The following is a 23,908-nucleotide window of genomic DNA, read 5'->3' on the forward strand; positions in this document are numbered from 1 at the left end:
AAAGGGAGGTGCACAGGAGAGGGAGGAGAGGAGAGGTCTGTGTGCGCATGGAGAGGACGGCAGGCAGGGCTGGCTGTCCCTCCCTGCCAGGGCTGATCTCTCCAGGTGTGATGGGAAAGGAGAGGATTATGTTGAGAGATTTCCTTTTTTATTATTCCTTCATTTTCATGTTTTTTATTCTACCTTCCCTACCATTCTCCCCAGGGTAGGAGTTACTTTTGCCCCCCAACAATATGTTTCTGAGCTCATCACCTGAGACACACAGGAAGAAGATGATCAGCTGCAGGTAAAGAAACTGGCTTTGGGAATTGGATTGCTATTCCTCTCCTCTTTTTTTTGTTTCTTTTTGTGTTTTTTTTTCCTTCCAGATTTGTCACTATGAACCTCTCATCATTTGAGTCCATCTGCATTTTCCTGCTTGCCCAAGGTATGTTTAAAGCTGCCATTTTGCATTATTGGTTTTGGTCTCGGGTGCTTCCCTATCTCCAGCTGGAATTTTTCACTCTGAGGAATGAGAGCCAAGTGAGTGCCTCTCCAGGAGCTTTAGGGATAAACTTCTGAAACATAGTCTCACACAAATGGGGAAGAAAATAATACCTGGAGAAACAGCTTTTCTGATAATTTGAACCTGTGACTGATCCATATGTAAAGTGTCGGATTGTGACTGATCTGTATGTAAAGTGATGTGGGAAAAGCTGATATTAAAAGTGCCTAAATCTATCCAGTGTTTATGGCTGTGATCTCAGAAGCCTAAGGCTGGCCTAGCTCTCATTCTTGCCCTGTGTCCCTGCATGCAGTGAGCAGAGAGACTGTCCTGTGTGCTGGAGTCATTTCCTTGTCATTTTTCATGCTCTGTGTGTCCCTGCCAGAAGGAATTTCCTGACATAGATACACTGCTGTGTCACCAAATTATGTTTTGCAGCTGTGAAACCTATCCAGCAAACCAGCATTTTTGCTGTTATAGGTTAAATCCTGTATGTCTTGTTCATGGATGGCTGTTTGATCCCACAGCTTTGCTGGCACTGGGTATACAACAAATCCACGTTGGCCAGGAGATGATTGGCAAGATCTCAGCTGCTGGCCAGTGTAAGTTTGTTTTATAAAGCATTTTCTATATCTGAATTCCCTCTTTCTTTGGTTTTTTTGTTGTGTTTTGTTTAGATATTTTTAAGTTTGTTGTTGTAGTAGTTATTTACATTTATTAGCCTCTCTTCAGTCTGTAAAATTCCCAGCAATGCTCTGGCAGTCACAGTGCTGTGGCTGCCTCTACTCCAGCCTGGCTTTCTCCCTCATTGGTGTTAGCTCTCCTGGGATGTGATCTACTCTATTTTCCCCAAACTGGCTGTTTGCCAGCTGTATGGTGTTTCTGTCAGCTCTTCAGAGCCTGCTCCAAGCAATCCTGATTTGCAGAGCTATGTTTAATTACTGCCTTGATCAGACCTCCCACGTGGGTGGATTTTGGGGCTGTAAAGCCACAGCTTGCTGGGAGCAGGGATGGGGCTCTGGCTGGCCCATGGTCACCTGCAGCTCCCTTGTTGTACTGGCAATCAGCTACTGATAAACTCTGTTGTGAATTCTCTCCTGATTGTCAGGATCTTTAGCTTGTCAGAGTGACCCCAAGAAAAGTTTAAAAATCTCTTTTCCCAGCCCATCACTTGAAGAAGGAATCAGAGCTCTTCCTTTCTTGGTCTCAGGGTTGTTTATTGTGTCTTAGCTATAAAAAATTTTCTCCTGCCCTGCCGAGGTCCATCCAGCAGGACAGTTCCAGGCACTCTGCCTGCCCCCAGGGTGGTGCTGTGTCTTTATACTAAAAACTACGTGTACAATGTTTACAATTCCTTCCCAATACCTATCACCTATGTTAGACAGTGAGCTTCTACACTATTGTTATGTCTTTATACTAAAAACTACCTTACAATGTTTACAATTACTTTCCAATACCTATCACCTATGTTAGACAGCGAGCTTCTACTCTAAATCTATCTAAAAGTGCCAACATCACAGCAGAAGATGGAGGCCAAGAAGAAGGAGAAAGGCTGGACATGCCCAGGTCCCTTGCTCCCTACGAATCCCCATTCAAAAAACCCCAAAATCGACTTTTTCACCTCATGATAAATTCACTATAATTCTACTTAGTTTGTCATGGCTTGCAGATATTCATCTAAGGTTGGTAACTTGCTCCATGGGTCATAAGCAAACCCACAGGTGTTCTGGGCTGTGTGCCAGGGTCTCTGAGCCCCCTGGCAGGGACCTGGCAACTCTGGGCACCCAGAGGGATGCACTGAGCTCCAGCAGGGGCTCTGCAGCTTTCTCTGTGCATGCTCAGGCAGGGGTAGGAGCCCTGCTGCAGCTCCAGGCTCAGCCCAGCTCCCAGGGCAAGGCTGACAAGCCAGGACAGGGCTGGCAGGGAGGCTGTGCCCCAGCTTGTCCTCAACACAGAGCCCCAGGGCAAGGCTGGGTGCCCCCTCAGGAGAGCCAGTGACCCAGAAGGGAATGCCTCACAACGTCCAATCCCTGTAATCTGGCATTAAAAAACCCTAATTATGAATTCAGGTTTTGGCTAGCAGGAAGGATTTGGAAAAAGTAGTGACAATAAAAAGACTATAATAATGGGGGTAGAGTAGCATCACTGGCCAAAACAGCTCTTAAGGGGTCAGTGTGCTTGATCTCTATTGAGCTTCTGGATTCTTTTTCCCTTGAAGTTGATTCTGGCAAATGCTGCAGAGGAGACTTTAAAATTTCCCTTTAAATGCTTTGAAAATGATTCTTCGTAGTCTGCAATCTGCCATTTATTTATTTCAGTGAATGAAAATTAAATGTGAATGTCAGTGAGATTGTGGGTTTCCACTGCAGCAGAAGCACCTCAGAGACTTCTGCTTGAGAGCAGTCATGTTCATGCAGGCAGGGGTGATACAAAGACACAGTTTCACAGTGTATATTTGTTTTCTCCTAGTGATGCAGTGCTCTGCCTCATTAGATGTCCTTTTCCTCCTGGATGGCTCCTACAGCATTGGCAAAGGAAGCTTTGAAAGGTCCAAGCACTTTGCAGGCAAGCTCTGTGATGCCTTGGACATCCATCCAGACAGAGTGAGTGTCAGGAATATCTCCTCTAATTTTCAAATAGCTTGGCCAGTGTGTCTAAAGGCCAGTGGTAATGTGCTGAGTGAAATTGCAAAATTCAACCTACCATGGGGGCAGAGTATTTATTATTATCAGAAAGATGCAGTTTGTGAAGCAATGGGATGGGAGGATGCTTCTTGATTCTTCAGATTTTAAACAGTTCCTTTGGAACTTGAGAAAATACATAATCCTTCCAGTTAAAGATTATTATTTGGGGTTTTTTTTTACTGATTTTATTTTGGTTTGGAAGCTCATCAATTAGTTGGATCTTTCTGTTGCTTTTCCCTGGAAAGCTGCAGAATTAATCTCTGGGAAGTTAGCCACCTTTCTGTGCAGATATAAATGATGTATTCTGCTTGCTCTGCTTCCCCCAGAAGGAGATGGGTGCTGTGCTGCTGTAGTTTCAGATCTTTGTCCCTGCAGTCAGCCTTGAGGCACCTCTGGACATGAATGACCCATCCTGGGATTTGTCTGGGGGGACTTAAACCAGACTGGCAGCAGCTCCAGGTGTGCATCAGTCCCACAGCACTGCCTCAGCTGTGGGCCTTAGAACAGGCTGGAATGACTGCTGGACTTGATTCTGTGCCAGAGCCTTTCCAAATAAATGTCAGGTCTTTGGGAAGGTTGTATTTTATTTTTTAAATACCATCTCTCCACTAGTCTTTCACTTAATCGTCCCACAGACTGGACTGAAAATTGGTAATTTTTCCACCTTTGGAATTGTCACATTCCATAATACTTCTTGTAAGGCTTCAGTGAAGTATTCTGGATGTATTGCCCAGTACAGACCATTTAGTCCGCTTGCATTTTCAACTTGAGAAAATGGTTTTAGAGGAACTATTAGAAAAAGTATTGGCTTGTGTTGCCTGCTGTGCTCAGTGCCAGAGGGAGCTCCTCTCAGTGATGGAAAGGTTGCCTGCCCAGTGTATAAGTGGGTTGGTGTATAAGGTGTTATTTATAAATTTACTGCCCCTGAGGCTGTGAGCTGCTCTGAGTGGATTAATATAGATCCTGAGCTGCCTCTAACTGCAGCAGAGGCTGCTGTTGTTTCCAGATAAACTTTTTTGCCTTGTTTATAGTCTGTATAGATAATAATGGAGTTCCTGCTCTAAGTTCATTGAGACTGCTTGTGGCTCGACATCAAAAACATAGTTTGCCTCCATACAGTTTAGTCTTCCCAAGTTTGTAAACTGATCAAAAGAGTAAAACTTGCACAGACACCTTTCATAACCTTCCATAACCTTTTCTTTTAGGTCCGTGTGGGAATGATACAGTTTAGCTCAACTCCCCACCTTGAATTCCCACTGGATTCTTATCTAACCAAACAAGAAGTGAAAGAGAGAATCAAGAGGACTGTGTTCAGGTCAGCTTATTTTACAGCTCTGCTCTTTTTCTGGGCTTTTTCTGGGCTCAATCTCTGGATTGAGGGTTTTTTTGAGGTTTAGAAATCTCTGCTTCAGCTGTGCTTACACCAGTGTGATGTCCCCAGAGAGGGAGGTGAATGAACACCATGCTCCATGATCCACAATCCACTAAAATGTGAAACCCGGTCTGTCTTAGTGAAAGCTGTTAGAGGACAAAGTTTTCAGTGTCCTGTTATAACATGGTAAATAGAGAGTTTTCCAGCTCTTTCTGTCTGTTTGAGCCAGGCAGTGGGTTACATCCTCCATGGAAAAACAAGCATGTCATTCCCTCATGGCTGAGTGTGCTGCTTCATTTTTTGGTGGTTACAATTTCCTTTGTCCCGTGAGTCAGTGATGAACTGCTGCTCTGTAGATATCTATGTATGCTTGCTGAATTCAAGAGGATCAGGTTTTCAATGGAAACCTTTTTTCTTCCTGAATGTTAAGAGTCAGATGTCTTCCCATGACCCCTGGAAATGGAGCCAGAAGTCCAAAGAAGAGCTGTCCTTAGAGCCTCTCAAAATCCAAACTTTCCATCTTGGAGAAATACATTTGGATCTACTGAGGATCTGACAATCACCCCAAAATACCACTTGTTTTGATGATAGATGAGGTATTGGTAAGGCCTCTGGATGTCTACTCTTTTAGCTGATCTGCCTTAGGACTAAGGGTTAGATCAACGTTTCCCATGGATATATGCTGCTCTCAGGATGTTGCACATATTGCAAGCAAATGTGATCAGTTTTGCATTTTTCAAGCAAGATCAGTTGGCTGGATTTTGTTGTATTTCTTTTGATGAGTTTAGCAAATCAAGAAAACCTCTTGTGTACTCTGTTACAGGAAAAACTTGCAGAAAACAAAGATGCATTCCCCCTCTCTGGTTGTTGTTGAAAGTCTGTAAGAGCAGAGAAAGTGAAGCAGGCTGGCTGGCACTGCATTTCCTTGATGACAACAGAGGGATGCTGACAGATCAAACAGAAATAATTACTTTTTGCCTGGCTATTTCATCTAGTTTAAATGAAAAGCTGATATTTTGAAGTCGATAAAATAGTTATGGATGGATTCCAATTGGCTTCTGAAAAAAAAAATGGGTGTGTGACATCTTGGTTGAGAAGTTCCTTGATGTGCTTCTGATGAGCCTTTGGCCAGTGAGGCATTTCCTGACTGCAGCCCAGAGCTGACAGCACTTGGAAGGAGGCAGCGCCAGACTGAAGTGAAGCTTCTGTGATTTATTTGGAGACTGCTGGTCTCTCTCTGTGAATGCTGTCCAAATAGCTTTGGAATTCGTTGGCCAGTTCCAGCCATACTCAGTGGTAATCTCAAGCTAAATTTCACATGAATTTCTTTCATATCAGTCAGCAGCTGGTTACAAGAGAGAGACCTTCTTAGTGCTGTGCCTGAAGAAAGACAGCAAGTAAAGCCCAGATCTCCTTGTACTTCAGAAAATCCCTATTGGAGTAATGCCTCAAACACATTTCCACTGTGTCAAACCCCAGTGAAGCTCCAAATGCAAATTAATAAGCAATTTGATAAGCTCTTTATTAACTTTTTGTAATCCTTGGGGCTCACATGGGCACAGTGTACTGAATTCATCAAGATTTAAGTCACCACACTGACTATGCACAGTGTGTTTTTCCTCATGCAAAGCACTGTTCAGTGAAACATCTCACAGACATCTGGTCAGAAAAAGGCAAATTTGGACTTGCTATGAACACATGGTCACTGAGTATGCTTGGAAATGGTGCAGTGCAGGGGAGGAAGAAGTTCAAAGCAAAGATGCCTGGCAAGTACAGAATGATAAAGTTTCTGTGAAAATCAGAGGGTAGATGGAAAAAGAGTGCACTTGGGCATGATGAAATGCTTTTCTAGAACAAGCAAATCAGGAATCAGGTGCTAGGGCAAAGGATGGATGTTCAGAAAGCAAATGAGGTGTGTTTGTATCAATGCAGACAAAGAACATGAATCCTCCAAGGAAGGAGTGACACCTGTGGTTTGGTTCCCCTGGATTGCTCTGGACAGCAATAAAAGCAGCCCTTAAGGGCAATTACAGGAAATTATTTATAGCACATAGGTCTGTGGCACGTGTGGAAGAAGCTGGGCAGGGCAGGGGCTGAGCAGGAGCACTTGGGCTGTGGGTGGAGGAGAAGCTGAGCCTGAGTCAGCAATCTGTGCTGCCAGCCCAAAAGCCACCCTTGGGCACTGCATGAAAGGGGTGAGGAGCAGCAGGCCAGGGGAGGTGATTGTGGCTCTCAGTCCATTGTTTGAGACACCCCTGGGGCACTACAGCCGTGTCTGGGGGCACAGCATGAGGAGGATGTGGAATGTTAGAATGAGTTCAGAGGAGAGCAGCTGGCATCCTCAGAGGGTTGGAGAACCTCTGCTTTGGAGACAAGTTGGGCAGAGAATGTGTTTTAGGGAGAGATGCCTCTGCCCAAATGAAGATGCAAATGAGACCATATGATGACAACATAGAGATTTTATTTACAAGAAATGTGAGGGAGAGAGAAATAGGAAAGAGGTCTCAGAGAGAGAGAAAAAGAGCAGAAGAGAATCTGTTGGAACTAGATGATCTCTGAGGTCCATCTCAAACTAAACCATTCTGTGATGCTAGAGGATGTGTAGATGTGCTTTTTATCTTGATATTACCAATATAAATAATATAATATAATATATAAAATATATAATAATGTATATTAATAATATAATAAATAATAATGCATTATAATGTATATATTATAATAATAATTTGCTACTACTACTATTTTATCTCCATCATCATCTTATTATCATCCCTATTGTTCTTCTCCTTCTTCCCACTATTTACTTCTATTTCTTCTTCTACATCAATTTATTCTTGTCCTTATTCCTTCTTATTCTCATTCTTAATCTTTGTTTTCTTTTTTCTTATTCTTGTTTAAATTCTTATTCATTTTCCTGTTCTTTTTCTTATTCTTTTTTTCTTAGTATCATTCTTATTCCTTTTTCTATTTGCATTATTTTACTCATTCTTATTCCTTTTTTCCCTTTTTTAATTCGTATTCTTAATCTTTTTATTATTCCTATCCTTGTTCTTATTTTTTTTTCTTATTCTCATTGTTATTATTATTCTTACTCTTTTTGTTCTCATTTTTATTCTTATGCTTATTTTCTTATTTACTACTACTTCTTAATCTTCTTCATATTATCACAGAATCACAGAATAATGAGCTTGGAAGAGACCTCTAAGATCATTGAGTCCAACCTATGCTCTAACACCTCAACTAGACTTTAGCACCAAGTGCCATTATTATTAGTCCTACTCCTATTCTTTTTGTGGTTTTTTTAGTGTGTTTTGGTGGTGGTTTTTGGGGTTTTTTTTGGTTTTTTTTTGTTTTTTTTTTTTTGTTTTGGTTTTTTGTTTTTTTTTTTTTTTTTTTACTAATGCTACTATTTCTAAAACCCAACTTCTGTCTGTTTTGGATAAATTGTGTTTGGCAAAGTCATGCAGTGTGCAATGGAGTCACGCACAGTGTGCAAAACACCTGTCTGTGCTCATTCGTCGCCGATAAAATCCCAAAGGATCTGCATGTAATCCTTTCAGGATGAGAGAAAACGTCCTTGGATTCCACCAGGGGAGGTCCTGATGAAATATTCAAAACATTTTTTCCCTGACAGAGTGGTCAGGAGTTGATTGCAAAGAGTTCCTCAGGGAGGTGGTGGAGTCTCTGTCTTTGGAAGTGTTCCGGCATTGTCTGGCTGTGGCACTTGGGGACATGGCTTCAGGGTGATGGTGGGACTGGATGGCATTCAAGGTCTCGTCCCACCCTGATGAGTCTGTGACCTTCACCACTGAGTCACATGGCACCAAGTGCCCCCATGGGTGCTGGTTTGGGGCTGGCCACATGGGTGATATTTGTCTTGGAGAGACCAGCCTGGGATGCTCCACAGCAGCTGGGGATTGCTGGGGCTGCAGGGCCATGTCTGGGCAAAGGCAGCTGTCCCAGGACATGGGGGACATGCTGAGGGCCAGCTGCCCCTGTAGGGCCCAGGCTGGTGCTGGCAGCCAGCCCTAATCATAGGGCCATGGGGCCAGGCAGGAGAACATCCCCTGCAGCGCCCGCAGCGCCCGGAACAGGCGGGAGCGACGTCTCTTGGAGACCTTTTGGTCAACGGACTCTTCCCAATCAGACTCTTCTTGGTAGCTGCTGACCTCTTCGTGGGCCAGCTCGTGCTCGCTGGGCTCTTCCCAGGCAGAGAGATTCTGGGAGGTACTGACTTGTCCTTGGGAAAGGCCTTGCTCCTTGCCTTCTTCCCAGTCTGAAATTTCATGGTCGCTTCTGACATCTCCATGGGACAGTGCATCATCTTCCCCGACGGATTCATCCCAGTCAGAGAGCTCATGGTGGCTTTGGGCTTCTTCTAAGGAGAGTTTCTGCTCAGTGCCTTTCTCTATGCCTTCTTCCCAGTCTGAAAGTTCTTCGTAGCTTCCAGCATCGCCATGGGACGGCTCTTCCTCAATGTATTCATCCCAGTCAGAGAGCTCGTGGTGGCTTTGAGTTTCTTTTGAGGACAGGTCCTGCTCCGTGGCTTCTTCCCAGTCTGAAATTTCTTGGTAGTTTTCAACATCCTCATGAGACAGCTCTTCCTCAGTGCTTTCATCCCAGGCAGAGAGCTCGTGCTGGCTTTGGTCTTCTTCTAAAGAGAGCTCCTCCTCACTGCTGGCTTCCTGCTGGGATCCTTCCTGGTACCCACCTGCTTCTTCTATGGCCAGCTCCTGCTCAGGGCTCGCTTCCCCTTGGGACCCTTCCTGGTACCTACCAGCTTCATCTACAGCCAGCTCCTGCTCAGGGCTGGCTTCCTCTTGGGGCTCTTCCTGGTGGCTCCCAGTGTCTTCCAGGGACAGCTCCTGCTCAGGGCTTGTTTCCCCTTGGGACCCTTCCTCATGGCTACCAGCTTCATCTATGGCCACCTCCTGCTCAAAGCTGGCTTCCTCTTGGGGCTCTTCCTGGTACCTACCAGCTTCATCTACAGCCAGCTCCTGCTCAGGGCTGGCTTCCTCTTGGGACTCTTCCTGGTGGCTCCCAGTGTCTTCCAGGGACAGTTCCTGCTCAGGGCTGGCTTCCCCTTGGGACCCTTCCTGGTACCTACCAGCTTCATCTATGGCCATCTCCTGCTCAAAGCTGGCTTCCTCTTGGGGCTCTTCCTGGTACCTACCAGCTTCATCTATGGCCACCTCCTGCTCAGGGCTGGCTTCCTCTTGGGGCTCTTCCTGGTACCTACCAGCTTCATCTATGGCCACCTCCTGCTCAGAGCTGGCTTCCTCTTGGGGCTCTTCCTGGTGGCTCCCAGTGTCTTCTAGGGACAGTTCCTGCTCAGGGCTGGCTTCCCCTTGGGACCCTTCCTGGTAGATTCTGGATTCTGCTTGGGCCAGCTCTTGCTCACTGTAGTCTTTCTCTTGGAACTCTTCCTGGTACCTACCAGCTTCATCTAGGGACAGCTCCTGCTCAAAGCTGGCTTCCTCTTGGAACCCTTCCTGATGGCTAACAACTTCATCTACAGCCAGCTCCTGCTCAGGGCTGGCTTCCTCTTTGGACTCTTCCTGGTACGTACGAGCTTCATCTACAGCCAGCTCCTGCTCAAAGCTGGCTTCCTCTTGGGGCTCTTCCTGGTACCTACCAGCTTCATCTAGGGACAGCTCCTGCTCAGGGCTGGCTTCCCCTTGGGACCCTTCCTGGTACCTACCAGCTTCATCTATGGCCAGCTCTTGCTCAAAGCTGGCTTCCTCTTGGGGTTCTTCCTGGTGGTTCCCAGTTTCATCTAAGGACAGCTCCTGCCCTGTGCTGGCTTCTTCCTGGGAGACATCCTGGTACCTATTGTCTTCTTCTAGGGACAGCTCCTGCTCAGGGCAGACCTCCTCTTGGGACCCTTGCTGATGGCTGCCAGCTTCATCTAGGGACAGCTCCTGCTCATCTGAGGCTTCTCCTTGGGACCCCTCTTGATATTTATTGATTTCTTCTTGGGACAGCTCTGCGCCTTCCTCATCTTCGCCCTGAGAATGCTCAAGCTCCTCAGCCAAGGCCCCCTCCTCAGGCTCTTGCTCTTCCAGGGTTGATCCCTTGTCTGTGTCCACCTGCTCCTCACTGGAGGCTCCCAGTGGGCTGAGCAAGGGGCTGGGGGTGCAGCAGGGGCTGTGTGGGGCAGAGATTGGGCTCTCTTCCCCTGTTCCTCCTGCAATTGCTGCTTCTATTTCAGCATCCAAGCTTTGCTCCAGGTCCCTCTGTTCCTCTGGCTGCTGGCCAGATCCCTGGATCACAAGCACAGCATTGTCCACGATCTCAAAGCTGATGCGCCTCGCTAAATCCAGCACGGCCTGGCTGCACTCCGGGGACCAGCATGGGTTCTCTGCTGCTGCTGCTGGTGGCATTTCCTCCATGAGGGCAGGAGAACCCGGTGCTCTTTCCACCTCAAGGGGCTCTTCCTCCTCAGCCAGAGTGGCTGCCAGCTCATCCTCCATGGAACTCCCCGGGGCAGAAAAGGCTCTGGGCAGCTCATGAGCTGCCTCTCCTGCAACCTCGGTGCCCATACTGCTGGGAGAGGTGGGGCCCTCCTGGGCATCCTCGTCCTTCTCTGGGAGCAAGGGTTTGTCCCATATCCTGTAATCAATGCCTTCTGCCCCATGGGACAGCCCCTGGCTGCTGATGCTTCCTTCCTGTTGGGGCAGCTTTTGGTCGCTCCCATCTTCTTCCCATTGGGGCAGCTCCTGGACATTGTAGTCTTTTTCTTGTGATAGGTCCTTGTCCCTGTTGTCTCCCACTTGGGACAACTCTGGGTCTCTCTTGTCTCCTTCCCATTGGAATGGGTGGCCTTGCACCTCTTCCAAAGGAGATGGTTCCTGGTGTGCCCACCCTTCCTGCTGGGCCTGCGCTTGGTGTGTCTCATCCTCTGTGCGCAATCGGTGCAACTCCTGGCCTGTCACTCTTGCTCCCCACAGCCTTTGCTGTGAGGCATCTCTCCAGTGGACTCTCACAGTTGTACCTCTCCCACACTCACACCTCTGATACAACTCTTGGTGCCTCACAGCTCTCTGTGGGGAGACTTCCTGGGCCCTCACACCTTCCTGTAGTTGATTATACTCTTGGAGTGTCATTTCTTCCCAAAGGCGGAGCTCCCGTCTGGTAATGTCTCTCCATGGGGAAAGCTCTTGATCCGAGTCATATTCCCAGTCTTTATCCATGTGGTCAAAGGCACCCTCCTCCTCAGTGTCCTACAGGGGCAGGCCTGAGCTGCCCCCTGCCCCCAGCCTCTGCCCGCTGAGGGCTGTTTTTCCATCCATCCAGCCAGGCAAGGGGCTGGGGGCTGGGAGTTGGGCTTCACCTCCTCCTCCTCCTCATCTGATGTGGTCGGGGCACAGGGATCCCAGGAGCTGCTTCCTCCTGAGAGAGCAGCTCTCACAGGAATGGGATTCCCGGGGCTCTGTGCCCCTTAGATGCCCCTGACACAGCCCTCTGCTGTGTCACAAGGGCCACAGCAGTGTCACACATCACCCAGGGCTCTGACACAACACACCGTGTCACAAAGGGCCACACCCGGCACCCCTTCAGCAGCTGAATGACCACAATGTTCACATGGAAAGACAGAAGCTGTAGAGACATTTGTAGAAGATGGAAATAAAGTTCAAATATCCAAGAGTTCTGGTTACTGCACCAATTGCAGAAACACTCTGCTGTAGAGACTACTCTGAGTTGGAGAGGAGGGACATAAGGGTAAAGAGATGGGACCAGTGGGTAGGAAGATGAGAAGAATGACAGGATAAGACATCCCCATGGATCTGTTGTGTGGCAACAAGCAGAAATAGGCTACACTTCCCATTACCAGAGTGTAGCTATGATATTTTCTGAAAAATCCTTTCCTTAGGATTTTTTCTCCCGAGAAGCTGAAAGGCCTCAGGAACAAAATGTAAATAATGGTTATCTGCTGCTGTGGAATGCAACAGGTGGATCTGAGATTGGTCTCTTGTGGTTGTTTCTAATTAATGGCCAATCACAGCCCAGCTGGCTCGGACTCTGTTTGAGACACAAGCCTTTGTTATTCATTCCTTCTTTTTCTGTTCTTAGCCTAGCCTTCTGATGAAATCCTTTCTTCTATTCTTTTAGTATAGTTTTAATATAATATATATCATAAAATAACAAATCAAGCCTTTTGAAACATGGAGTCAGATCCTCATCTCTTCCCTCATCCTCAGACCCCTGTGAACACAGTCACACCAGAGGGTAAAAATTTGCAACCCAAATGGTAAATTCAGTACCAGGGGAGGAATTCTGATTTCTTCTTTTCTGATTATATCTCCCTGCTTTCTAGAGGTGGCAGCACAGAGACTGGTCAGGCTCTGAAGTACATTCTCCACAAGGGTTTCCCTGGTGGCAGAAACTCAAGTGTCCCTGAAGTCCTGATCATCATTTCGGATGGAAAGTCCCAGGGCAGCACTTCAGTGCCTGCAATGCTGGTGAAGGAGAGACACATCACAGTTTTTGCTGTGGGAATCAAGTTTCCAAGGTAGGAAGCTCTCCAGAGTGGGAAGCAGACACCCAGCTAGCCAAATGGCCAGTCCTGGTGAGTGAGGGGTTGTCTCAGGCTAGATATAAGTTTTGAAAAAGAGAAAAAGGTGGCTTAGTTTTTGCCAGAGCAGGGTTGATTTTTTTTCCTGTAGCTGTGGGTGTATCTAGGAGATAATCCATACCTCTTTGTCATTGCCAGGGGTGGGGGAAAGGGACTTTATCCCTTCAGAGAGGAAGGGCATTCCTTCCTTCCTTCCTTCCAAGGAGGGGAGAAAGTGTGGTGGACAAACAGTGTGGAGACAGACTTTCCAAGGAAATTGATTTAGTCTTATATCTTTTGTTACTCATATTTTTATTGCTGCCGTTGCTGCTTGATTTCTCATTTCGTTTCTGTTCTCAGTAAATTGTTCTTATCTCAGTTCATGAAATATTTTTGCCTTTTGTGTTTGCAGCTGGAGGTGAGAGGGGAAGGAAGGGGAAGCCTGGTTTCAGTGAGAACACTAAATTGGGGAATACCATTCTTAAACCATGACAAAAAGGAATTTTCGGGGTAATGCAGGCACAGAGAAAACACTGACTTGGTGGCTGATGTAGAAGGAGCACCAGAGTTAATGACGGAAACTTTTCCACTTGGTAGAGCTATGCTGCTGCCTGAGACTAAACACACCAGGATCCTGGAAACTGAGGAGTGTCATGGTTTTGTATCAACTCTCTGTTTGCTGCACAGGGTTGGTTCTGACTCTTAATTCTTTGTGGGGGAGGCTGAGCAGCTGACCTGTGCCTTGCTTGGCAGGTGGGAGGAGCTGCAGGTGCTGGCCAGCGAGCCCCCTGAGCAGCACCTGCTCTTTGCTGGAGATGCTGAGGATGCTGCCAACGGCCTGTACAGCACCTTGAGTGACTCTGTCTGCACTGCCACCGCTCCAGGTGACCCTGCTGGCCACACCTCCATGCCCATGCTTTAGCTTGGACATGGCACTGAGTGAGGAAGATAAGGCAGTGTCAGGAAGCGCGCAGGGGAATTAGCAGGTGTTGCACTTTGAGGTAATCTGCTTCTGGTGCCCAAACAGGATGTCATGCTCTCCAAATACCTCCAAGCTGCAGAATCCTAAATCTTCCTGCATCCTGATTCACCTCTGAAAATGGGAATATTGGCTTTTGGTCATGTGACAGGGGATAGAGGGATAAAGGCAGTTGTGTTTAATTTTCTAATGGACTTGGCTGTGTATCAGGGCGAGGCACCAGGAGTTAGAAAGAATAGAACTGGAGTGGTCCAGAGGTAGCAGAAAATCAAACACATGAATGATAAAGGCACCAAAGGGGCTGAAAAACTGTCACTGAACCATGAACTCAGCAGTGTGTGGTTTATAGCAAAGCAAAGGAGGCTGAATATTTAGGTTTCCAGAAAGTGGAGGAGGCTGGTGATCTTTTCAACAGGAAATCTTACCTCTGGGGTCTCCCAGAGGCTCTTGGAAGCTCTGCCCAGTCTGTTGTTGTCAGGTAGTTGAAAACAGCTGTCTACTCTTACAGCCTTTGCATTTTCAGGCAGCTGAGGCTAGTTTGCCTTGTACTTTGCTGCAGGCTGCAAAGTTGAGTCCCACCCTTGTGAGCGCAGGACCCTGGAGATTGTGAAAGAGCTGGCTGGCAGCTATGTGTGTTGGAAAGGCTCAAAGCAGCCCAATGCAGTGCAGGCTTCACTGTGCCCCTTCACCAGGTAAGCTGGGCACCCACAGCTCTAAAAATGAGAGGGACTGAGAGATAAATATAGTAATGAGGCTTTTATCTGACCATGACTATTTACTGGGATAAAAATCCCTCAGAAGACTGATGCAAACAGTCTGTAGTGCTAGGAAGAGTCTCTGCTCTGATCATTGGCTGAGCAGCAAGCAGACAAAATAATTTTTTGAGTCTTAAAAATACATCCATAATTTTAAAATGTAAATATTACAGTTGAATTTTTTAAAAAATGGTAGATTCAATGAAATTATGATTTTCCTTTTGCCATCTCCTTTAGAATGGACTATTTAAAAAAAATACTTGTTTTGAAAACCTGTGTTTTCAAAGGGAAGTTTTTCCATTGAAAACACAGTAAGATCCACCTTGAAGGCACCTTGTTAATATTTAAATTAATGGCAGATCTTATTCTTCCTGTTTCAGGTGGAAGAGAGTCTTGATAAAACACCCATCCAGGTGCTTCCGAACTGTATGTCCAGGTGGGGTTTTGCTCTTCCAAAACTTTAATTTGTGAAACAGGAAAGGTGATAATTAAAGAGCAAAAAGACAAGGGTTTGCTTTCACTTCTCAAAAATTGTGCTCAGAGTGAGAGACTGTGTTCAGTAGATATTTAATCCAGTTTTTGTTTCTCACAGGTATCTATGATCAGAGTTCTTTTGGATTAAAATGTCTCCCAGTAACTTCTCCTCCACTTGAGGAGCCAGTGAATTCTCATTTGCTCGTGTCCTGGGGGCAGTCTTGCACTGCTTCCCAGTGCCTGCAGGGTGTCACTGTTCTCCAGCCAGGGGAGCCTGCAGGGATGCCTCCAGTCATATACTAGGTACCATAAGCAGCATCAGGTTAGTGGGGAGCCTGACAGGTGCTGATCACCAGCCCATTTTTGTGGCTGTTGAAGTAGCTGTGCTGCTTCCGTCCTTTTTGCAAGCTCAGATGATAGCAGCTTCATTTTCTTTATCAGTACAGCGCTGTCCAAGCAGCAGGCCAGACCCTGACCTCTTCATTGCTGCTGAAAATTTGTCAGGACTGCAGGACCTTTAGCAATTCTCTGTTTATACAAATATGGTGTCGCTGCTATTGTTCCACATCAAGCAAAGTCAGTCTGGTTTGCTTTCTTGTCACAGCCTGCTGGAGAGCCATCCCAAATGGAAATTGCCATGGAGGTGAGGTGGCCCTGTGTTAGTTCAAGCTCTGCAGCAAGAGGGGCAGAGCTGTGACCCTTTTTCCACTAGCAATGCTGCTCATGCTGGCAGAGGATGGGGAAGGGCAGGCTCCTTGCTGATGACCTCTCTTTCTCTTCCCTGTCCTGGTCAGACCCCTGTGACTCCCAGCCATGCCAGAATGGTGGCACGTGTGTCCCAGAGGGACTGGACAGGTACCACTGCCTCTGCCTGCTGGGCTACGGAAGAGACATCCACTGTGGTAGGTGTGAGCCTGTGCTCTGTCTCCTTCCCGCTCAGCTGGGTCCTGCTTTGGTGACACCCTCTGTGCCACCCTGGGGACAACTGGGGTGGGGCCACAGTGCTTGGGCTTTTCTCCAAAAGCAGGCTGAATTTACTGTCATGCTGTGTCAGGCCCAGTGGCTGGGTCCTGCTGTTCAGACACTGTGTGGGTATGAAGAGCACCAGTATTGACAGTCTCACCCTTGCATGGCTGCCTTTGTGCCTAAATGCAGGTGCCATGGGATCAGAGTCACTGGGAGAGACATGTATATATCTGTTGGTCCCCTCCCCACACACACGGGTGCAGCAGGAGCTCCTGGTTTTGGGGGTTCAATGTAAAAAAGCCAAAAGCTCCTGATCATTAGAAAACACTTTGTACTTACTTTCCCCAGAACCAAGGTTCCAGCTTCAGAGTGTCTCAGGGTGTCAGAGGTGAGGGTCTGGTGCTTGGACTCTCTCCTTTCTCCAGTATGTGGTTGTGTCATTCAGAGGTTCTGCCCACAGCATTAAGAGTGGAGCTGTAATTTCTGATTTGAAGTTTGCCATCCAAAATTGCAAGAATTCCCATAGATATTTCCTGTCTCTAAAGGTTTATATGGCATCCGACCAAAACAAAGCCTGCTCCTGGCCCATTTTTCCTCCAGCTCATGATATGAATGGCAAAATGTTTGGGTTGCTGGACACAGTGTCCCCTCTCCACAAGGCTTCCAGCAAGCCCCTGTTGGGGTTGCTCTGCAGATGGCTGATTGCCTTCTCCCTTTCCAGCAGCAAAGCTGAGCCTGGAGTGCGGTGTGGATCTCCTTTTCCTGATGGACAGCTCAGCCGGGGTCACACTGGAAGGGTTCCTGCGCTTCAAGGCCTTCCTCAAGAGATTCCTCCAGGCCGTGGTGGGCCAGGACTCCCCAGTGAGCGTGGGGGTGGCCCAGTATGATGATGATATCAAGGTACCCATTGAACTGGGCCAGTACAAGGACACACTCAGTCTCATGAAGAGAATTGATGCCTTGAATTTCAGTGGAGGGAGAACCCTGACAGGCAGAGCCCTGCAGTACGTTGCACAGCACGGTTTTAGGAGCAGCCCAGTCTTTGCAGATGTGCAGGATGATCTCCCACGTGTGGTTGTCCTGCTCACTGACTCCAAGTCCCAGGATTCGGTAGCAGAAGCCGCTCAATATGTGAAAGACCAAAATATCTTCTTGATTGGCTTAGGCAGCAGCTTCATGAGAGCAGAGCTGACCACGGTGACTGGCAATCCACAGCAGACCATTGTCTACGCTGACCCCCAGGACCTCTTCAACAGGATGCCAGAGCTGCAGAGAAAAATCTGCAGTGTGGGCAATCCTGAAGGTAAGATTGGTGTGGGCAAGGGGGGACAAGTTTGCCAAACCATGCAGCAGTGTCCTGAATTCCAGCAGGGAGGAGGGAAGGACAGAAGGATCAATGTCCTTGTTTTTGTTTGTCAGTCACAGATCCCAGGACTAACCTCCCATGAGTGATTTTTGTGATGGATCTTGTGAAGGAGACCTAGATCACCCTTCACCATCAGTGATCAGCAGTGTTGAATTTTGCATACAATTTCCTCTCACTGCTGTTTTTCAGTCAGAAAGGAGCAGATATATGTTCTGAGAGACACCATGTTTGTGCTCCTTTCCCCAGGCTGCCAGGCCCAGTCTCTGGATTTGGCATTTGCTGTGGATGCCTCGTCTGGAGTTGGCCTGGAGAACTTTCTGCGTCTGAGGCGCTTTGTCAGGAGCAGCTGCTTGCACTTCATCATCAACCGGGACGTTACCCAGATTGCCCTGGTGACCTATGGCAGCAAAGCTCACACTGTCTTTGCCTTGGACACCCACACCAGCAGCTCTGCTGTTCTCCAGGCCATCGACCAGGTGCCCTTCCTTGGGGACTCAGCCTCTGCAGGCAGTGCCTTGCTGCATGTTCATAGTGATGTAATGACTGTGCAGAAGGGAGCAAGGCCTGGGGTCAACAAGGTGGTGGTGCTGCTCTCCAACGGGGGGGGCATGCAGGGTGCAGCTGCCCCAGCCCAGCAGCTGAGGCACAATGGCATCCTGGTGTTTGTGGTTGTCATTGGGGACGCAGACAGGGACACACTGCGCAGAGTTGCTGGGTCCCCCAACTACCTGGTGCACATCTCCTCCTATGAAGACCTGCAGTATTACCAAGGCCTTATCATCGAGAGGATCTGTGAAGGTAGGAGAGCCTCCAGTCATCACTCTCTGTCAGTGCCACCAGCTGCTGCTGTTGTAGGTTTTTGGATGTTTTACTGACTGAACGTGATACTGACTTTTGTATTTTACGGATGGGGAAACTATGACACAGAAATCTGATGACTGTCCAAAGCAATCCTTCAGGAATTAGTAACCAAATTTCCTAAGATTCAGTCCAGTGGATGAGAGTGGCCATAGTGTGGCTGGCTCTTTCCACCCCTGCTAGATCTAGGTTCTGTTTTCTCTGAAGGAAAAAGTTTTCTCTTTTTCTGATGTTGCTTTAAATCTGTAGAATTTACTGTGTGTTACTGTTCCTCTTCAGTGTTTCTGGGGGAGGGCTCAATGGGCCCCTTTTTTGTGCTGGTCTCTGCTGTCTTGTCCAACAGGTTTGTGACCAGGTGTTTGTAATGTGGTGAGTCTGCAACCTCATCACTCGTTTTCATCCTTAATATCTCACTACTAAAATTATCATGTAGGCTTTCAACATTTTGTTTTGCCCTGTATTCAATCCTAAAATCAGAATCTGTCCATTTCGAGCCTTCAGACTGTTAAACTAGTCCTTTAGACAAATTGTGATTTGTCTTATTTGTAGGACCAAATCCTTATCTTCAAAGTGGAAGAATTTTCAAATATTTGTGTAAAAACTCATATTTGGGGGTTGAAAAAAAAGGGGAAGTTTCTTCAAAACTTTGAGTCATGAGTGCCAGTCCTCAGCTGGGGAAAAATATGGCTCTAATAGTAAATTTGAAACACTTGCATGTTGTCTAGAAATCAGCTTTTCAGAAAGGACAGCAACCCTAGTTTTCAGACAGTGACAATGAAATTACTCCTAGTTAAAATACCATGCCTTGCTTTCTCATTCAAAATAGCCTAAGTTTAATATCAATCTATTTGCTTTGTTTTAACATGTTTATAAGATCAAAAGAAGCACATTTGAGCTGCAGCTCAGAGGTCCTTTTCATCTCTGGTTACAGCTGTATCTCCTTCAGGCTTAGAAAGAGCTGCAGTATCATCCCTTTGGGGTGAGAGCTGCTCTCCTGGCAGGCTCTGCGGATGGTTTCTGCTGAGCTTTTCAGTGTGTTTCTGTTGCAGGGGTACTTTCAGCTGTGTTATTACAAAAACAATGTACTGTACCTTGGAATTAGCTAAAATGCCAGGGGTGAAGGGGAAGAGACAGCAGGGTTCAAGGAGTCAGGGTAATAACATATCATTTCCTGAGAGTGAATTGCTGCTTTCATTTCATCTGCAGGTAAATCACAGTTTGTACTAGATAGGCTGGGACCAAGGGCGATGTAAAGATAAGCCCTTCACTCCGTCTTCTACTCCCAAATCCAAGGCTTAATAACAGAATCATTGTCTGTGAAAGGACTTAAAACTTCATGATTATAGAGGTATTTGAGAAACAGACCCTGCCTCTGTGTACCTGGAATATGGTATTAGTTCTGAGGTTTCATCTGAAAAGAGTCCAGAAAAAAAGGACCTAGGGTTTAGGAGAAAAGTTCCCAAGCATTAAGTATATATGAATCAGATTAATGGAAATGCAAGTTATTAGGATCATCAAAGTGCAAGAACCTCATTTAAGGTTTGTTAACAGCAGGCTGGAATTCAGAGAAATGGTGTTGGGGTAGGGACTGTGAGGTTATGCTGTGGAGCATCCCTGGAGGGACAAGGTGGACACTTGTAGAGCAGAGCACCATGGAAGAGCAGCACCTGGAAGATGAGTGCTGTGTCCAAGAGATCCAGCTTTCAGCCCAATAATAGTGAAAGTGACCATCCCTGGGAATACACTCTCAGGCAGGACCCCAGTTCACAAATCCCATGGTAACTAAAATTTTTTTTAACCTGGCTTGGTTCCCTATGAAATCAACTGGAGCTAAAGACTGATATGTCTCAGTTCTAGGGCTGTCAAAAAAAAAAAAAAAGAAAAAAAAATAAGAAGAATTTCAGTTATAATTTTGCCAGTCTTCGGTGTGGGTTGAGATTCAATGACTTGATGTGCAGAGGGAGAATGGAGGGAGAATGAGCAGAATGTCTGTTGAGCTGTAGAAAGCTCCCTGACAGATAGGGGATAGGATTTGTGTTCTTTTTCCTTCCCCTTTTTATATTTTCTCTGTGATTTTTCTACCCTGGAGCAAAGGGTAAGGCAAGCAGCTCTACACCACTTTGTAGCTTTTGAGCAGAGGAATTTCACACCCTCACCAACACCGCAGTGGTGTTGCCAGCAGACTGGAAGCAAATTCCTCTGGGATGCTGCTACTTAACCTAATGTATTGGCAGCAAGGCAGCATGGAACCCTGCCAGCCCTGCTGACAGCTGGGCTCTGTTGTGTTGAGAGGGTTGGGAAAGCTGTCACATACTTTATAACAACAGGGCTAATAACTTGGGCTGTGCTTGCAGGCTTCTCTCAAGCCCCCTCAAAAAGAAACCCAGAAATTTTCCCTGTGTTGTTTTCCATTCATGTCATCCTTACTTCCCAGCTGGCAACTTCTCCTTACTCTTCTCCAGTGGAAACTCTTATCCTCTCTGGGGCAAAGTGAGGTTTGAACTTCAGTGGCATTTTAGACTGTGAACCTGTTAGGGCAGGGCGTGTGTCTTGTTCTCTGTTGTCTGTGTCTGGTGGGGGGAGTTTGGGGGTGCCCACAGCTCTGCACATGTTCCATTTTGCTTTTCTAGGATATGCATCCTATCATTAAGTGACTCTTGTAAGCTTTACTAGGAATATTCTCCAGATTGAGACATAGAAAAGCCAAGGTTAAAGTGTCAAGACAGAATTGTGGCTTGCACCCTCTGCCACATTTAAATGTTTCTCCAGTCCCAGTAGCCCCTGATGACAATTTTTGCAGCATTCCTGATGGATGTGAGTCTCAGCTAGTAATAATGCAGATGTGCCTGAGCTTGCTCTCTGCTCTGTGTCTGTTGCAGAAGCCAGAAGCCCTGTGAACCTGTGCAAGCCCAACCCCTGCATGAACCAGGGCGTGTGCATCCTGGGGCCGGGGAGCTACCGCTGCCAGTGCCACGGCTGGGAGGGACCCCACTGCGAGAGCAGTAAGGACCAGCAGCTCTCCACACTATTCCACCTCTCCCTGAAGCAGAGAAACCCCTGGACAGCTGTTTGGTGGCCAGGCCTTGGTGCTGGTGTGGTCTCTGTCTTATGGAAAGTAGAGAGGTTTGGGCTGCTGAGGGGAGCAAGGGCTTCTCTGGAGAAGCTGTGCATTTTTATACATTCACTGAGTGAGTTGACGGTGAGGGGGGCCCAAGGAGGTCTAATAATTTTGGTAATCTTCCACTCTGTTCTGTTCCACTTTTTTCTCTGCTAGTTGAAACAGTCTTTCCCAAGTGGAAAGACTTGACTCTCATTTAATAGGAGGGAGCTGTTTCTGTTGGAGCAGACACCCTTTCAATGCTGTCCATGGTGTAAAACCTCTCCATTGCCCTCCTTCTCTTCAGCAGGGGAGCAATGCCCATGAGGTGGGGAGTCTCTGGCTCCCTAGAGATGGCCTTGTGCCCATAGCATGATGTTCTCAATTCAGATGGGTTTTCCCCATGTCCAATATTTTGCTTTTTACCTGAATTCTGACTTCCAGCCTGTGGCCTCTAATATCTGTCATCTAAGGGAATGAATGGTTGGTTGGTTGGTTGTTGTGGACTGAGTGTGACCTTATCCCTTGGTCCTAAAGCCCTCATCCCACATCTATGCTTTTCCTCTGCCACAGGAGTTCTCCGGGGGGATTCTCCAAGATCTCCAGCCCTTCCTCCACGTTCCCATGAGCAGTGGAGTCCAAGGGGTCTGCAGCACCTCTCCAGAGCCCTCCAGCACAGCAAAAGGCAAATGGATCAGAGGCATTGACACAGATGTGCTGACTGCTCCAGTTCTCCATCCAGGAACACTCTCTGCCACTCACAGGCACTGTCCAGCCCTTGGAGTTGTTGGAGTTGCTCCAGCACAGGGACTGTCTTGAGGCCATTCCCAATTCCTGCATTGCACAAACTGGGCTCCCCAGAACTCTCTTTCTTTTATAACTGAAGTAAATATTTGTGTTTAAGTATTTCTTTCTGGCATTTTGCATTTACTCGTCCAGGTCTTAAGGTCTTGATTGTTTTGGGGTTTTTTTAACAGATTTTGATAGATCTGTGAGTTAGTCTAAAAATATGCAGAAGTCTGAGCAATTCTGGAGCTCTTGCTGAAGGGGTATAACACAGATGATGCACTTGCAGCCAGCTGCTGGAGTGAATAGCTCATTACATGCAGGAAGACAGAGGAAGAGGAAGGAGAACTGATTACAAGTCTTTATTCTGTTTCTGTTTAGGTTGTTCATGCTGCTTTCTTCTCTGCATTTATTGGCCTGTGATGGTTCACGTTTCCAAAGAGAGTTTGGCCACATGCCTGCATCCTTTGGAGCATCAGCCTCACCTCATCACTAGATAAATTTGCCCACAAACCTGTAAAATTTACAGAGCTGCTCCCCCAAAACCTGTGGTTCCCAGTGCTGGGTTGTCTGCTGACTTTCCCATGGTGTCTGTCACCTCAGGAGAGCACAGCCAGGTCTGCAGAGAGCCAAGGCAGAGATATTAACTGTGACTGCCAGTGCTCGTGAGAATAGAGTCTATTGTTCCCAGCAGAAGAAAAATCCCTTCACCCAGATGTCCTGGCCCTATGTTTGAATAGTAACATTAGATGGACAAAGAGAGACACAAATTGCTCAGCAGGTTTGTTGTCAAAAGAAGAATGGTCTGAAAGCACTCTCTGGGATGAAAGCTGGCACTGAGACAGGAGGAGCACTGTGGAGCCTTGTGGGAGAAACCAGGCTGGGAGGAAGAGGAGATTCTGCTTTCTTTTCTCTGTCACTTTGCTGTGCCTTAGGACACAGACAATCTAACAGAACAGAGGCTTAGTTGAAGGGCTGACATTTGGGATACAAAGGGAAACGAATCTATTAATGTTTCTTGGGCATGGCTGTAGCTCAGCATTGCCTCTCCTGTTAAGCTGTCAGTCTTCTCTTCATGTGGGGAGAATGGGCTTGGCCAGGCTCACACCAAACCCTGGTTCATGGTGTGGTGCACAAGTAAATAACCAGATTCCAGACAAATTGCAGACAAATTGCTCTCAAAAGCAGAGTGCATCCTGTTTGTGTGAGGGGTCTGAGGGACCCCTCTTCTCACCCTGCTGCCCTGCTGGCTTTGCAGCTCCCTGGGGGTTTCTCTGCCATGGTTTTCCTAACAGCATCATTAACTCACGCCTCACAGCCCTTTCTCATCTGCAGATCAGCCTGCCCTCAAACAGCAGTGAGCTCACATTGCCTGGGACACAGCTCTGCAGCTGGGACGTGCCCTCCTGGCCTTCTGCAAGTGCTGTTCCTTGTGCTGTTTGCAGGACACTGTGTAGAGTGCTGCTGCTGAGCACATTGGCTTGTGGCTAATGTGGTGTGGTGTAATTTGTTTGGAAGTTATTTATTTTA

The 23,908-nt window shown here is 47.0% G+C and overlaps 1 protein-coding gene across 1 annotated transcript; it reads left to right on the forward strand.

Moving 5' to 3' along the window:
* Positions 1 to 372: 372 nt before the first annotated feature.
* VWA2 (von Willebrand factor A domain containing 2) lies at positions 373 to 22,349 on the forward strand. The gene is made up of 13 exons (XM_058810768.1): positions 373 to 427; positions 1,012 to 1,086; positions 2,954 to 3,087; positions 4,374 to 4,483; positions 12,861 to 13,055; positions 13,851 to 13,981; positions 14,636 to 14,768; positions 15,212 to 15,267; positions 16,100 to 16,207; positions 16,993 to 17,574; positions 17,884 to 18,435; positions 21,375 to 21,497; positions 22,166 to 22,349. Exons 1-13 carry the CDS (start codon positions 379 to 381, stop codon positions 22,297 to 22,299), a joined length of 2,382 nt encoding a protein of 793 aa, XP_058666751.1. The 5' UTR covers positions 373 to 378; the 3' UTR covers positions 22,300 to 22,349.
* Positions 22,350 to 23,908: the final 1,559 nt, after the last annotated feature.

This window comes from Ammospiza caudacuta, chromosome 9 (genome assembly GCF_027887145.1).
Source record: "Ammospiza caudacuta isolate bAmmCau1 chromosome 9, bAmmCau1.pri, whole genome shotgun sequence".
In the NCBI taxonomy this organism is placed as follows: domain Eukaryota; kingdom Metazoa; phylum Chordata; class Aves; order Passeriformes; family Passerellidae; genus Ammospiza; species Ammospiza caudacuta.